At 41.6% G+C, this 17,510-nt stretch overlaps 1 protein-coding gene across 6 annotated transcripts in view; it reads right to left on the reverse strand.

Moving 5' to 3' along the window:
* The window catches only part of TBC1D2B (TBC1 domain family member 2B), a 44,498-nt gene that overhangs the window by 18,430 nt on the left and 8,558 nt on the right, over positions 1-17,510 (reverse strand). The window contains exons 2-4 of one of the 6 annotated variants that reach the window (XM_064388864.1): positions 16,666-16,769; positions 5,672-5,825; positions 759-924 (exon numbers count right to left, since the gene is read on the reverse strand). In XM_064388864.1, the coding sequence (XP_064244934.1) occupies positions 759-924; positions 5,672-5,825; positions 16,666-16,722 (377 nt within the window). In that variant the 5' untranslated portion in view covers positions 16,723-16,769. Of the gene's footprint in view, positions 1-758; positions 925-2,648; positions 2,808-5,671; positions 5,826-6,449; positions 6,576-12,014; positions 12,151-12,520; positions 13,012-16,665; positions 16,770-17,510 lie in introns of those variants that run through there. The other 5 variants (XM_064388863.1, XM_064388862.1, XM_064388866.1 and 2 more) reach the window with 5 other exon arrangements.

Here is a 17,510-nt window from a genome sequence, read left to right on the forward strand (position 1 = left end):
GGACATAAAAAACTACATCCTGTAGTTTTTTAACCAAAGCTACAGCTCTGCTTTGTGAGCTGCTCTGCATTTGCACTGTAATATGCTTTAAGCAGAAGTAGAAAATCCATCTATGTGGGCAAAGCAAACCATAAAATTCTTTAGAAAGAAAACCCAACAGGAGAGCTGAAAACCAATGGGACTGCGTTACTTAAAGCAGTTAATACTAAAGAGTAAATTCATTGTGAATGAGGGGTTTTTATCTTGTTCAGAAGGGATCTGCCACATTTTTGCTCAGGAATTTGAACTATATCACTTCAAATCTGTGCCCACTTCAAATGTGTTTTCATTTCTTTTAAGAAGAGAACAAAAAATAAGGATTTATATTGGTTTGATTTTCATCACTAAAAATAGCTCCTATGCACTGAGTACTATGACTACTGAGATGCTGGGAGTTGACAGCTCCAGGAAAAACAGCAGTGGTTGAGAGTACAACTCAGCCTCAACAACCACTGGGATTCAGAGAGCAAAGCAATCACTGGAAGTGCTGTACAAGACTTTCAGATACCAGTGATGCTACGCAATAATGTTCCCATAAACCTTCAATCAGCAAATAGAGTAAAGAAACTGTTTACTTGAAGAGATACAACAAAAAAATCCACCCCATCACCTCCCATCATTTTAAGAAGCTCCACTGACCACATAATTGTTGTAGGAAATTGGTCGTTCCTGACCAAGACTATCTCATGGTAACTCTTTATCCCAGGTTCACAACTTACTTGATCTCAGTACTCCATTGTTTAAGAGAGAAATTGATGGCACTTCCTTGGACTGGTGCAGGCTGGGAAGCTGCTTGTTCCCCCACCAGGTCTGTAGGAGAAGTCTCCACAGCTAGAATATTTCTAGCTCTCTCTGCTGAAGCATTTTGACTTAGGATATTCAAATCTATATTAAAACAAAACAAAAACAAAACAAAAAACAAACAAACAAAAAAAAACAACGACAAAAAAAAGGAGAGAAAAAAAATAAACACAACCTTCAATAAGTAAAAGAATATTGGCTATGTAAAGTCATAGACTGCTAAGTCTGCTAGTGACATTGTTCAGGGTTTACTTTAAATTGCTAAAAGTGAAAAACTTCTCAGTGAGATCTCACTGTAGCCACATACTTCTGATAACAGACAGGACCTGTGTGATGCTTACAAAGCATTATTTCATGAGTGACTGACAAAACAGGCAATCAGAACTAAGTCCAGAACAGTGTCACAAAAACACTGACCCAGCTTTCAGGGCGTGCTTCATCCTGTAAGTTATTCATCCTAAAAGTGACACTGCTGCTGCAAGTCAGTGACCTTCACAGTCCTGAGGCAGTCCTGTGCCAGGCCAGGCTAGGCACTGCCAGAACCAAGAACGCTGGCACAGCTCTGCAGGACATCAGACACTTCCTGCACCAGTGAGGATTCCTGAATGCAACTCCTCCTCAACCCACCCCAGCCTAATTCCTGTGCACTGGAGCAAGTGGGGGCCCCATGTTCAGGCCATGCAGAGCTGCAGCACAGTCCTGCACAGCCCAGCAAACCCCACGGGCTCCCAACGCTCCAGGAACTGGCCCAGCCCTGAGCCACAGCCCACAAGGGCCAGAGGAGCCAGGCTGGCCCAGCCAGCACGCCAGGGCTCCAACACACCACCCTGGCAAACACACCCTGCACAGCCTGCAGTGGCTGTGCTACCTCGGTGATTCCATTAGTCTGGAGAGCTGCTCTCTCCCTCCAGCAGGCAGAGGGAGTAAAAAATCCAGAATACAGAATATATTATGAATAGCAAAAAGCATTAGAGAGAAGCATAAAGTGGTTTACAGCCTTCTACAAACCCACTGAAAAGGCAAGTTAAACAAATCCAAATGCAATTTTCAGATTCTTCTTGATATAATTCATAAAGACTGCAGCAGATTAAAGATTGTTTGACAACACTCTCAGACATGATTCAACATTTACATTAGAAAGTAACATATTGGATGGGCTCTGACTGAAATAAAGCCCTAGGAAATCATGATGCCCTCTTTTATCACTGGTGAGTCTTTCAGCCTTTGCTCTGACAATGCTTGGCACCAGCAGCGAGACCATCTTTAAGCAAACCGTACCCTCCAATTACTCAGCAGAGGGTTACTTTTATCAAGTACCAAAGATTAGAAGTAGAAAGAACATTCTGTGATAAAGAATATGAAATATTAAAGATCTCTGACGCTAGGAATATCTCAAACCCTTGAAAAATGGTATCTGGCACAGAAATGTATCATGTCATGTTTCAAATAGAGCTACAAGTTACACTGCCTTGATTTTTATGAACTTCAGGGCGGTATCAGCCAAAGAGAACTCCAAGTTCTTTTGCTTTGTGCTGTGGCTGTTTGAAAAAAGCACAGTTCAGCTAAAGTAGTTTAGATAAAACTAAACATGGGATTCTATTTACTGTCTAATGAAGAGGAAAGATAATAAGTAGTTTTAACTACAAAATAGTAATTAAAACCAAAACCAAACTCAACCCCACCACCCAGGAAACCCAAACATCCCAAAGGGGAAAAAAAAAACAAAAACCAACTCACAACACACAGACCAAAAATTTATGGATACTCAAAGTCAGGGGAGAATAGTAACATTCCACCTTTACACTTACAGCTTGTTTCACCTTCTACCTGTTTGATTCTGTTAAGTCCTTTTAGACGATGGTCCAGGTAAAGGAACTGCTCAAGAGTTGAATTCCCAACAAATGTATTTTTCCTCCCAGACATGCCAATTGTCTGAATGTTGTACCCTGAGGTCGCTCACTGGACATGCTCCCCTGCCCACACCAGCCAGGAGCTTTTTTAGAGGCATGGACTGCACAGCACACAAAGCACAACAAATGATAATGGTTGCTTGTGCAACCTCCAAGTGAAAAAAAAAATAACCTTGTTTTGGAACTTATTTCAAAACAGAACAATCTCATAAATACATGGCATTGCATGTTTTATTAATGCAAATTAAGAACTGAAATAATAGAAACTACATTAACATTTAATTGCTTTCAAGAAAAAAATAATCCCACATGTTATAAAGAATAAATAATTTATTTGACTTTCATGGTAGTAAGGCACCTCCACGACAAATCCTACAGTGCAATTATTGTTAATATTCAATTTCCCACATCCCACTCTGAAAAATACTTTGAAGTATTTTTCACTAGGTTGAAGTATTTTTCACTACGTTGAATGTTCTTAAAAACCTTTCAAGGTTGATCCACAAACCAGTATCTAGCTCCATGTATGCCCCAGTTAGTCCAGATTTCTGAACAGGGAGGGGAGAGGACAAGGCAGCACAGACAGGCAAGGCCGCAGTAAGCAGTTCTGGGTTTGGACTGAATGCAGACTACTTCCCCATTTAAAACACCAGGGAGAGCATCTGTACTCCAGCACTAGCCAAATAAAGCTATTTCTATGCTCCGGTATAAAGCACAACACTGCATGCACATCCACATGTATCTTAGTCACCAACATGAAACCAGAGCCTTACAGAATCCCATAACTCCAGAAGAAACTCCTGGAGTACTCGACTAAAAAGAAGGAACAAGCATCAATCATTCTGGCTATTTGTATTTTCCCCAAAAGGAAACCCTACTTAAATTCTTCAGTTGGCAATATGAGTTATCACTGTGATTTGTCCTAGAAAATGAGATACTCTAGATGCACCTCCAAATTCTACATCATGCAGTTTAACTGCAGGCTACCCCTGAAAGGGGTGGGCCTGCTCAGTCCATGCATGATATGTTGACATTCCTTGTCCTGGATATAACAACAATAGTAATTTAAATTTTAAAAAAAAATTCACATGAAGAGGCTCAGCTGGCTCATCCAGAAAGCCCCCAATGACTCACAGAAAAATACCAGATTAGTGATGAAATGACTGGATGTGATGCAAAACAGGTGTGAGGGGACAGCACCTGCACACGCTGCAGTCACAGAGGCTCATTTCACATTGTACCCAATGTGCTGCTCTGAGGGAAGTAGCACAAACAGGAACAGATTCTGTGGCCAAGTTACATATTAGAGTAGATGTGATCCACCACTGCTGCCAAGAGGGCAGGCCTGTCTGCTGCTTTACTCTGCCTTCCTGTACTTGGTCACTGTGCCTCACTCCCTCCTGTCCACCAGCTGTCAATCACCCGACTGCACACTGAACACATTCCACTCATCAATCTAGCAGAGATTTTTAAAAAGGGCTCCTTTCTGGCTAACATATGAACTCAACCTACTCAGCACAGGGTAGTCAAATACAACAAAAAAAGGGAGCCTGTGCATCAGAGAACAAGAGGATGAAGGCAGAAATACAAAGGGCTGAAAGAGCCAAAGCCTGCTTCCTTTTGCAACACGTAGATTTTTGCCCACCAATACACGTGCTCTGGAGCACGTGGTTTGACAAGCTGCTACCAAAAAAAGGGGTCTCAAACCACCCCACCTGTCATTCCCAGCAATTCTCTTGGGCTAATCCTGCCACGTACCTGTCTCTACAGTAAACTACTTCTGGAAACTACACTGGCCAAAAAACTGATCTGGAGAAGAGGCTGATTGCTGCTGCCTGCAGACCCTGCACTAGCACGTGGCAGAGCCAGCCCTGCACCAGCTCAAGGGCTGGGCTCTGCTCTCAGCAGGGGCCACCTGCAGTGGCTGAAAGGCCCAGGTGAGCCCCCAGCACACACATCTGAGGCCAGCTCTGTTGAGCAAGCAGCCACAAGCAGCACATTCTCTCAAAGGAGAGAATGGGTTAGAGGACAAAACTGCAACAGGACCTCAAACTCAGGAGGGGACAAGGTATGACAACAGCAGCTCAACACTGCTGGGTTTACAGTAGGAGGAAAGCAACGTCACCCAAATGTGACATCTGTTGATGAAATACGCCTGACCTCAAGACTGCTTAAACCCAGGAGAGCCTTACTAATGCCTAACTTGGCACAGAACTGGATTTTACTCAGTCTTATTTATGGATAACAGAAATCAGCAAGGAATCCATTTCTGTAGGGACTGAGGAATAAAACAATACACAAGTGCATGTGCAATGTAGTAAAAACTGCAGAATAACTCTGTATAATGCAAAGACATTTTTATAACTCTGACACTAGTGTAGAATTATGTTTTCCTTGCCTAAAGGTATTTCAGAGACTGAATTTCACTTACGTAATATCAGTGCAGACTGCCTTTTCAGTTTTGAAGGCACTGCATTTTTATCAAAGTGAGATAGATCCACTATACCATACCTTTTCAGGAACAAAGGATGGTCATTTAGAGTGCAAAATATACCTGTTCCCATTAAAAACTGGAGTTTACATCTCAGGATATTTACTATACTAACTTTTTAAGATATTGCAACCACTAAAAGACAACTTACCTAAGCCTAATGAAACCTAGTCATAAGACAACTCAATTTTATTTCATTTCTAAAAATCAGTTTTCCAAGAAATCAACAGATTTTGTAGAGGATACGAAATCACATATAAAATCACATTTATGTTAAATATTGTAGCATATGCAAAGTTTATGTAGAGTTACTTGATAAACAGATGTGAAAAAGGCTGCTTAAGGCTGTTCTCTACCCCAGTACAACACCTTGTATTGATGAACTGACACTGAAGAGAGCCTTCTGTTCTCCCTCAAGTTTCCAACGTACCAGGGTTGTCTTTGGCAACAAGACCTTTGGAGAAGTCACTGGGTGTGGGGGAAGTCCGGCTGTCCCGCTTGGCCGCGTCCAGGTTGTTGCAGTACTCCCACCTCTTCTGCTGCAGCTCCTGAAGCCAGTAGGTCATGTCCTGCCGAGTTGCAGCCTGCAGGACACGGAGCAGAGCACTGGTGAGATTTCTGCATGCCCTTGGTACATGAACACAGTTATTTCAAGTGCAACAATAAAGCCAACACAGATAATCAGCAGATCACCAAGGTACCATCATTCAAAATCAGTATGATTTTAAAGAAATAACCACAATGCACCAGGTACACCTTGTGGTCACATGCACATCCATGATTTTCACACCAGAATTTTTCATTAGAAGTAGTCTCACACATTCCTTTTTTTTCAGTTTTACACTCAAACTTTAGAAAATGCAGCAGTATCTTATATTTTACACACAAAGTACTGTTTCAGCATATAACTATAAATCAATATTATTGGAAAAAATCCCATACACATTCAGGAAGATTCCCATTTTCTTTTAACTTGCTTTCTTACCAGCAGAAACTAATAAATGAATAATGCATTGTAATGCCTCTTACTTTAATGACTAAATCTTACATACTGTATTTCCTGATGATCCCACGAGCTAACTAGCTTCTATAGAAAAATCATATTTAAAACAAAAAAAACCCCACCAAATTCCAACATTTATGCCTAACCTACTAAAGTACAGTCAAAAATGTGAAGGGGCAGTAAGTGAGGAAGAATTCAAACATACCTTGATTCAGAGCTCTAAGCCATTTCAAAGCATGTGAAATGACAACATACAAATACCAAGAAGAGACAAGTGAAGCTATCTGACACTGCAGGTGCCCTCATGGAAAAGTTATTGTTATTTCAACATACCTCTCCAGCTGCCTGTCTAGGACAAGCACCTGACCTGGTAACATGGGCTGTTCAGGAACAAAAAAATTAACACTGATGAGAAGACACTCCCACAACTCCTTTGGCTTGTTAGCACACGCAGTGCTTATCTTTTAGCTGGCCTTTCTCCTACCTCCTCCCAAAGTGCATGAGGGCATTATCAGTGGAAAAGAGGACTATGTTTATGCTTTAAAGACAACCTAATTTCAAACAGTTTTTTGTTCTGTTCCTCAAAAATTAAGAGGGCACCTGTGCAAGGCACAGTTGCAAAAGAATGGAGAGCAACAAATAACACACATTTCCGTACAAAGGCATACAGTAAGTGCTACACAAAGCACAGCAATGGCACAGATTTGTCTACATTTTTCACATAAGAACACTTCTGGTCTAATACAATTGAAGATTCATTGGCCATTATATTTTGGCCCCAAGAGTAGCTAATGACAAGACAAAGCATACACAGCACAGCAAACAAGAACTGATGCTTCCCCAGGGTGCTCTCTCTGGTTCAGCAGTTTACAATCTCAGTTTAACCATGAGAGACACGGATATTTATTTTGGCTCTTTGTACCCCTACAAGCTTTAACATCCATGACACCCTACAGCAAATGGCTCCAAAGGACCATTCAAGGAGATTAAGCAGAAAACCTCAGTTACTCCTGGAGCTGCTGCTCCAGCTCCTTTCAGTACATTATGGACACGGAAGGATACAAGATATATAAATCAAATAAACATTCATAAATCAAGAAGTGAAACAAACAAGTGACACATGAGGACACTACAGAATCAGTTGGTAAAAAAGATATGTAAACAAGATAATTCTTAATCTGAAATGGAAATCAGCTTCATATATTCTTTCTAGCTTACTCACAGAAAACCAGAGAAAACCATTTCCCTCATAAAAAAATACATAGGGTAAAGAATAGCTCCGAAGGTCACAGAACTGTACTCTGGGAAATGCCAATCCCCACAGCCACCTCTGGCAGTTTGGGAATGACCACCACAGGAGCAGGTTTTTAAGTCTACAGACTACAGTCACTTCTTGACAGGAGTAAACATCTCCCCTTCTATTCCTAGCACTGAAGTATTTCTTTTGGAGCTTTAGCCAGTGGCAAGTCTTCAGTTCTGGTAATTTTGAGAGCTTATACTTCCTTTGCAGACACTTGCTCACAGGCCATGTAAAGCAATGTTTTACTGTACTCCAGCAAAAAACCACCAAGAATTCAAAGAGCTTCCACTAACACAGGATGCAGTGCTTACGTGGTTCTCTTTGCTACCACAAGACAGCTAACGAGGCAACCCACCTGCAGTCAGTCTGAGCTATACCTACAATTAGCTTCTGCCCATGACTTCTTGAACTTCATGAACCTCTCTCAATTTGTCCTGCTATCATCTCACCAACCACCTTCAGAGAACAGTGAATCAATGTTACTGGAGTTGCTCCTTACTGCTTCTCAATTCCCAGCTGCACTTGTTCTCTTCCGAGCTGCACGGACGTACCCTCAGCCCCCAGGTGATGTTGTTACACACAGGGCGAGGGGCAGTGCCCACCCTTCAGCAGAAAGGGGCAAGGCAAAGCAGGACAAGTTTCTCATGCCCCTGCTTTAAGTAATTTGCCCAAGAATTACTCCGTGCCCACCTACTGCTCCTGTCCTGTTACCTTGCCTTCCTTTCCTCTCATACACGGCCCTCCTCTTCTGGAGTCTTCCTCTCCCTTTGAACAGCTTTGGCCGAGTTTATTACAGGCATCTCAGTTATTTATAACTAAAAGAGTATGTTAAAAATTTCTGTTAAAATTAGTTTGGTTTAAACAAAATTAATCGTTTAAGCTGTTGTTTTAAATAGACTGTTTAAAAAAACCAAAACAAAATAAAACCAACAACCACACAGCATATTTAAGTCTTCTTCTTCCCCTAATCATAAAGAGCACAAATTTGAAACATATTTTTAAATTCACTTTATCTGTCAAACAAAGGAACACTTTCATGCTTGCCCATCTCTCATGACTTTTACCAGTATTTGGTTACTGCCTACCATGAGAGCCAAAACATTTAATTAAGCAGAGTAGCAATCAATTTCACAAAAAATCCTTATAGCTACTGAGGTATTGCTAAGGTGCTTTCTTACTGCAGAGCCATGCAGTCACATTTTAATGGATGCAGTTCTGTGAGAAGAAAAAACTACCATGAATGTCACCTGAACTGGTGTGAAATAAGAAATTACTGTAAGTGTACTGCTGCAAACTCACAGGCAACAGCAGGGGTAAAAGACACTTTTAAGTGAAGAGCAATACAGTACCATGTTGTTCTCAACTTAAAGGATGGGAAATTACTATAATTTAATTTAAAACATTCTCCTAAATTCTTCCACTAAGAATGATGTAGAACTGTCACCTTCTGATGCAGACATGACACAAACAGAAGAATTATTTGAGGAAAACATCCACGCACTGCCATCCTCTATCTGTGCACACTGGTGGAACACGTATGCCAACATTAAATACTTTAAAGGAAGAGTCCAAAGAGATGCAACAAGCAGACCTCACATTTTGAGAAATCTCATGATAATTCTTGCTACATTTCTAAACACAGACAAACTCTTCCTCAAGCTACTTTGTAAAAACAGAACAACACCAGAAAGTTTGCATTTCTTAAGATTTACTATTCCTGCTATGCTCAAACAGCAAATCTGGAGCCAGATGGCTTCTTTTGGAGGGCAGCCCAACTTTTAATTAAAGCACTGCAACCACTAACCAGCAAAGTTTTGAGCAAAATGCATCAGCTCAGACAACAAACCACCCTCAGTGCTGAGCTCCCTCCTCTGCTGTGTCAGGCCCTGCCACAAAACTGTTCAAGCTCAACATCACTGATCACTGCTGCATCCTTTGAGATCACTGACAAATTCCAGCACATGGTCCTGAGCCACTCTCAGTTCAGCAAGTTTGGTGTCCAATACTTTCAAGCATCAGAGCCCTGAAATCTGCAGTGTCTGGAATGTTTACACCTGGCCAACAGCTCAGAAAATATTTTTTTCTTTCACAACTCTTGTGCAATTTCTCTTCTGCTCCAAATTCACCACTATTCAGAGAAGTTACCCACACATAAGTGACCAGACACACAGACCAGCATCACTGGACGGAGTTCCTTTGTTTCTGAAGCAAACAAAACGTATCACTACAAGACACTGCTTCAAAAATAAATGAGAAATGCCACCTTTGTTCATTTTTATATATTCATAATGTCAATTATTTCCCCCTTTAATGCAAAGCCTTGCTGTGCAAACACGCCCAAAGGTTCATTTGATAGTATTTGACAGTACTCTGTGTTACAGCACATAATTGTGGGATCAGTATTTGCATGCCTTTCCATGAAAATATTCTCAAACATAATTTATCCATCATTCATAATGTACACAATTTTCTGTGCTCCTTTACCTAAAGGGATGGTATCTGTTACATATTTAAATGGAAGAGATTTTTACACACACTTAGCTTCTTCTGCTCTATTGCACCTGCTGGAAATGTACAGGAAAAACACAATCACACAAGTGGCAGGCTGGTTATCTACAGCTCTAAAATATGGACTTTTTGCTTTATTTGCTGTAAAGGCTGCAGTATATTTTTTTCAAAATTCTTATCCGGGTAACAAAGCTAGAGTACATCATAGAGTTCTCTGCTCCCATTTCCTGACAAAAGGCTGAGCAATCAAGATGATGGAATCATTACACTAACAAGAAACTGAGGCACAATAAGAAATAATGCATTCCTCAATAGCACCATCATTTCAATCTGAAATTCCAGTAGCTTATTTCGTATTGCTCTTCTCAGTCTATAACACTGAATGGGAAAGGGCAGATCACAAGATGTGGAAATTTTGAACAAGCAGCAGATTGAGGAAAACAAAGCATATAAATTACAGGCTGAAGAATACATTTGACTTGACTTTATTCCTCGTGCTCTGTGTGTAGTTTTCTTGACAGAAAATCACATTTGCTTTTAACAGGGGCTGGACTGGAGGGGGAGGGAGAGGGGTTGGGTTGTCTGCATTTTTTCATCTACCATCTTGAATTAATTTGCAATTCTACGTAAGTTAGCTGAAGGATGCCTTAAAGAACTATCATGCTGGACTGAAGAAAATCAACTTCAGCTGCAAAAACCTTGAACCTTGGTGAATGACATAACCACAAAATGCCAGTCAGTCCTGCAATATCCCTTAAGATTTTTATTAACTCCTTCTTTACTATATAAATACCTACAACATAACATCATTTTTATGTACAATCACATGGCTACTTTGGGGCATCACAACACAAAATGATCTTTTTCTGCAAATTGCAGAAATTAATTTTACTTTCTTAACTGGCACCATTTCTCAATCCCCATAAGGGAAACATGAAGAAAGTTCCAACCTATGCATGTTCTTTCCTGGAGAGCACCGGAAAAAAATTAACACATAAAATATTGGCAGAGTAGTAACATCACAGACCAAACGATAAAAAAAAAAATATGACAAAGAAACCTCCCATGTCTTACATTTGTGTATCAGCATTGAAGACACCCAAGGCTGCTGCCAAAGTACTGTCTGACAGACAAACACGGCACATAGCATTTCACACTGCAACCTTTATCACAAAGCCTATGTTTCTCAACAAAACCCCTCCAATTCAAAAAGCACCCTCAACACAAAATTTTTCTGAAGATCTCCATGTAAAATCACAAATCACTAGATCCTAATTAAAACAAACAAAACTCCTCAAACTATTGAAAGCAAAGCTTAAACCAAGTCCGGAGTTTTAATGTTCATAACACAAACACTTGGGCTATAAAGGCAGATTCATTGAAAGCAGTAAAATCTTTTACAACTATACAAAAGTAGTTTTTACATGCAACTGACTACACTGTTTTTACCTAATCAAATGCTGTTAAAATTATTACTATATTAGTTTCCTAGGTAAATAAATTTCTTATTCTCTAGTAAAGCATGGTAATGAGTCTGTATTTGGACATTTATACTCCTCAAATCAGAATGCTAGAGAGCTTGACACAATCATGCTCCACAGTCCCAGCAGGTATCATGACTGCTCAAATCTCCACTGTTAAGTAAGTGTGTAAGAGGTATTTTCCAGTATTCAATAGTAAGTTCTACTGCTTAACACTTAATGGATTTTGTTCTAATACTAAGACTGTTTCCCAGAAAGTACACAGTTAACGTGAAAAGTTACATTCTACGCAGTAGAACGTTCTTTGAAGGACACAAATCTGCCTTAACAGAATACAAAAATAATGGATGTTCAGAATAATTTATTTCTTCTTTACTGAGTCAAAATGGTTTCCCTGTTGTTGTTGTTTTTGGTTTTTTGGGGTTTTTTTCCCTAGGCATGACAATAGAGGAAAGATATCTTAAGTAATCCAAACATTTACCTCTTGTCCTATGAAAATCTGAGTCCTTGAACAGACAACGCGATAAGCAGCCTCCGCCACTATGAGGAAACAATTCTCCCTCCTCTTCCTTCCCCCAAAGCAGACTCCTGCCACGCATCATCTTTTCTACATAAACGCTCCAAAACTGAAACCCGACCACTCCCTCCCAACTTCCAAAACCCCAACCCGCCAGATTTCTTTGGAAATTTTTTTCTGCCCAGACGATTCCAGAGAACCCACTCAATCCATGCTCAGTAGAAGCATTTCCTCCCCCTCAGAGGAGCACGGTAAACATGAAATTGTAAAGAAAAAGACGCAACTAACAGAGAGCTGGGGCCAGCCCGGTACTGCCCATCTCCCCGGCGTTTGCGAAACAGCACCTTCCTTCCTACACGAGCCCGCCCGGAGGAGCCGGGGCGGCACCGCGGGCGGCACCGGGGATGGGGAAGGGGCCGGGGCCGGGGCCGGCACAGGGGCGGCGATGGGTCCAGCCCGCCCGGGCCTACCTTGAGAACGGTGACGGCCCCGCCGGGGCTGTGCACCTCGAAGGCGGCGGGCTCGTCCCCCGCGGCGGCCGCGCCGGCCTCCGGCTGGTGGTAGCTGAAGCAGGCGGAGGCGATGTCCAGGTGCCCGAGGGGCAGCGGCTCCTGCGGCCCCTTGAAGTAGTAGAGGTAGCAGCGGCGGTGGTCGAACACGAACCAGCGGCTGCGGAAGCCGCGCAGGGGCCCCTTGCCCGAGAGCTTCTGCAGGTACCCGCAGAGCTTGGGGGTGCCGGGGCCGGGCTGCTCCCCGGCCAGACCCTCCTCCCCCTCCGAGCCCGCCGCCGGCATCGCCTCGCCCGCCGCGGACTCAGCCCCGGGGCCGCGCAGGGAGCGGGGACGGCTCGGCCCGCGCCCGCCGCCTCTCGGGATTTGTAGTGCGGGCCCGCCCCGCTGGCCCGGCCGAGCGCGGCCCGGAGCGCGACCCCGCCGCTCCCGGCCGCGGAGCCCCGGCGCGGCCCTGCCCCAGGAAATCCCAGGAAATCGGCCGCTGCTGACGTGGGAAGGCGGGAGCTCCGCGCGCCCCGTGCCGCTCCAGTGCTGCCGGGCTCCAGCACTTTTCTGACCGAATCAAATACAGTTTTCCAAATCATACCTTGGCCTATGATCAGATTAAAACCCTTCTCTTGTAGTCTCATGTAGTCTCCTATATTGAATCCTATCCCTAACCTGGCATCGCAGCAGCAGCCGAAGGAGTGCGAAAAATATATGGAAAATGCAGGCACATCACTGGGTAAAAAGCTGTATTTTACAGGGATTAGGTTTGTGAATGACTACAGACCAAACTCTATTCCTCCACAACACCCCCCCTCCCCCCCAAAACGTCTGGCACGTTTTGGGCTCTAGGGAACTTCTGGTGCTAATACTAAGGAACTTCTAACATAGGAAACTTGACTGTGAAGACACCAGGCTACCACAGGCAGGTACACGTAACGTCATTTCTCCGAGTGTTTGGAGCACTGTAAATGCGTGTTTCCTTTAAACATGCCTAATGCTCTGGTACGAATACAGAAAACAGTCTGATGTGGCATAGTAATCCAAAAATGGGAGGAGAGTGTTCCATGATTAATGATATACAGCTTTTCATTCTCACCCTTAAATACAGCAGGGAAGATTTGCTGTCAAAATAGTTGTTGAAGCTGATATGTGCTATGGTGTTTTTATTAGTATAATGTCATTTATGAAACAGCATCTGGCTGAATTTTGACAGTTTGGAAGTTCCAGTTACCCAGAAATCTTAAAATCTCCAGAGCTTCTCACTCTGACCTCATTTCTAAATGCCTTGATTAATTTCTCATTTAAAAGTAACTGTCTCATCAGAAAATATTTTCATTCTATGGTAAATCATATGAAGGATATAAAGAGCACTTGAGTATTTTTATGGTTGTCTACGGGTTCTACTTTGATGTTGGCACAAGGAACTGCAGCATTCCTCAAGTCCTCCCCTGTGGCTGTCACCTCTTGACCAGAAATGTGCCAAGTGAGGAGATAGCCAGTGTTCTGCTAGCAGGAAAACATGAGTGATTTGTTACAGAAAATGAGGTGTGGAAGTTCCTTCCCCAGTCAACTCACCTGACATAAATGGAATCTACTGAAAGGTTACACGTTGCAAATTAAGGCTAGACATTTTTCTTTTAGGATTCTTTTAGTAAATGTGGGCAGTAAGAAAGGTTGGTCCTGCTTTAATAACAAGTCGATAATGTTTCTTCCATATGTACTGCTCAGTCTCTTCTTCCCCAAATACAAAGTATTCATCACACTCTTTGCTGGTAAGTGTCATTTGCCGGAGCATGAGTTACACAGGGAAACACTGATTCCCTTTAGAAGCTGCCGCTTTCCTGTCTCAGCCATTCAGACAAGTTGAAGTGCCCCAGCACTTATCCCTGATCTGTTACATTATCTCAGCAGTACAGTGAAGTGTGGCCTTGTTCTCTGTGGGCTGAGCACGCGTGACTCCTGCTGGCTATCACTGATCACATCCTGCAGCAAATCAAAGAATCACAGGATCCCAAATCCTCAAAAATAAGTCCACATTTATTCTTGAAAAAAAGGTGAATATGCAAGAAAGAGGAAGTCTATCATCGACATGGAGGCAGAGGGAATACAGTTTGTGTCTGTGCCAGGCTCATGCTTTCATGTTTACATGTGCAGGAAACATGGATAAATAAAGCAGCACATCTGCATTGTGCTTCTGATTAAAGTGAGATCATAGCTCCAAAATCAGAGTGGCTGAGAGCATACACTGCTTCTTTCCACAAAACAGATGACGCCTGTATAACAGATCAAAGTTACAAGATGCTTATAGAGCTTGAGTTATAAGATATCAATAAAACCTAAGTCATGACTTTTTATATATCTATATAACTTGAATCATAGCTTTTTATACCTGTATAACCTGAATCATAATTTATATATATATATATATATATATATATAGCCTGATATAAATAACTTTCTGTATAGTATAGTGGCTAGTATAAAGTTAACTAGTTGCTTAATGCAGAATAAACAAAAAGAGAAGAAAAAAAACTCACCAGGTGGATAGCTTTAGAGATAGATAAGTGTAGTACTAATGAGAAATTGGCAAATGTAAAGCCAATTAGCCAAAGAATTTAGGCCAGTTAAGGCCAGACAGACCAAGGAACGCCATAATTGCACATGCTCTGAAGACAAAGTTGAGAAGTTCAGATGGGAAGAAGACCTTGGAAGCATTCATCAAAGACCCCCGATGACCTCCAAATTGGGGAGGAGCAAGCACAGTGCAAAATCTAATAATTATGAGATCATATTAATATTATGATTTAAACATTTATATAATATTTAATTATATAAATTAGTTCCCGGATGTATGTGATGATGTTTTAGTGACACAGTAACACTAAGAAATACTTCCTGTATAAATATGCCACAGCATTTGGCAAGGGTGGGTGAGTTAGGTGGAGCTGTCCCCCTCGCCACAGCACTGCCATAAACGAATACCCGCTCTATAGACATCGGTCTGTGGGGATTTATTTCCAGCCTGTCTTTTGGGCGTCACAGAAAGCAAAATTACTGTCTCTTGTCTGACATCTTCTGACAAATAGGGACTCCATTAGAGACGAACCCCAGAGTTTTTCAGAGCTCACACAGAACATCCATTGGTCTTTTCTTTCCAGAGCTACAGAACTACAGACAACTGCCCCTCTCCATTCCTCTCCCATACAGTGTCAGGCCTAACCTGCATGCTGAGATGTGGGCTAAACTGTTCCACAGCATAAAACTTTTACTCCATTTTAACAAACATTTTGTTAAATGCAAGTTCCTGCAAAATGTTATTTATGACTGTCACTGCCAAAGTACTGTCACCCTGCTATAGTCTATGTACAGTACTTCCATATTCTATCACACATTATTTCAAATGGTTTTGGCCTACTATTATTTAAATTATTTGGAGGTGGAGAATGAGAAAAACTTTCCTAAGCTTTTTCTTTAGTCAACAAACAGGCAAAATATTTTTTCAAATGACTGTTTCTGATGCAGTCTGACATGGCATATTACATCCCCCTGCCTCTCAATCACCACAAGGTCCATGAAGAACATCACAGTATTACATTTCCAGAATATACTCTTTCCTTCTATGCAAGCAAGTCAGCCAAACAATTACATGGGCTGTTTTAACTGCTAGCAATGTCTCATTTTCCAGCATTATTCTTTAATCACTAGATGGTGCTCCATTCCTCTTGCACATTCACCATTTGTATTCCCCTCTCAAAATGGAAAAAAGATACAAGTTGTGAATAAGCAGGGAAGCTTAGCTGCAGTTTCTGATTCAGTAGGAAAGATCTTATTTAACTTCAGTTAACTGTCTCATCTAACACCAGTTGACTATATGACAACATTAATACATGAGTTTACTTTTTTTTTTTTTTTTTTTGCTGTTATTGCACTGCATTTTAGCAAGAACTCTTCACTATGGAAAAGCAACAATATACAATTCAGTGAATGGCAGCATTGATTTCTAGCTGGAAATCTGTAATCTGACTTGTGAAGATATCCAGGCAAGTTGGTAGCTGTGTAGAAGAGAAAGAGTTAAACTAGACCCCTTATGAATAGAAAAGCAGGAATTACTTAACTGTGGCAAGAAGCTGAGCAATCCACATGCACACAATCCTTGGCCTGTCAGCATCCATGTGGATCCCCACTGGCTGGAGAACTGCTACAGGGTTTGGCAGGTATGCTGAAGAGGAAAAGCAGAATTTTGAGTACTGTTGTAGAGATTAAATGATTAATGGGTAAGAGATATAACCAAAGCTAATGACACAATTAATAAAACACAATTATTTCAACTGCATACAGTGTAACTTACTTCCATTTATATAGATGTTGTCTTTGTAATATTACAAAAGTGGATATACTTCCATGTCATACTTCATTCCTTTGGAGAACCAAATATATACATACAATGGGGACTTACAGAAGTGCCCAGTAAAAACAAAGATTCTGTGATCCCCTAAATTTACTAGGTGATACTAGGTGATACTAAATAGCAGTTATACAACCTATTAGCATCTTAAGCTGTGTTTACTTTCAGCACAACATTTCAGAGGCCCAGACTGTTTTCTCACCTGTCAATCACACTGTGGCCTTTTTACTGACTTTCTAATTCATTTCCTGGGACACTGTAGCCTGGCTTACACCTTTCCATTGCATTAACTGCGACCATGGAATTGCACTTCTTCAGTAGTTCCTAAACTTCCTTCTTTCCATGTGCAGTAGTCATGGACCACTTCCCTCCCTCCATTTACACTGTAATAGAAATTTCTTCAAAGACAGAACAGCTCATAGCTGAAGCTTAGTGTTGATGCAGTCAGATAATTGCAGTCATGGGAATATTGAGAACATTTCATTGTCTTGTTCCAGTTGTTTTTCCCAGGAATTGCAGGTAGGAACATGCCCAGACAATGTGTGTGCCTCAGTA

This window comes from Passer domesticus, chromosome 14 (assembly GCF_036417665.1).
Source record: "Passer domesticus isolate bPasDom1 chromosome 14, bPasDom1.hap1, whole genome shotgun sequence".
NCBI lineage: Eukaryota > Metazoa > Chordata > Aves > Passeriformes > Passeridae > Passer > Passer domesticus.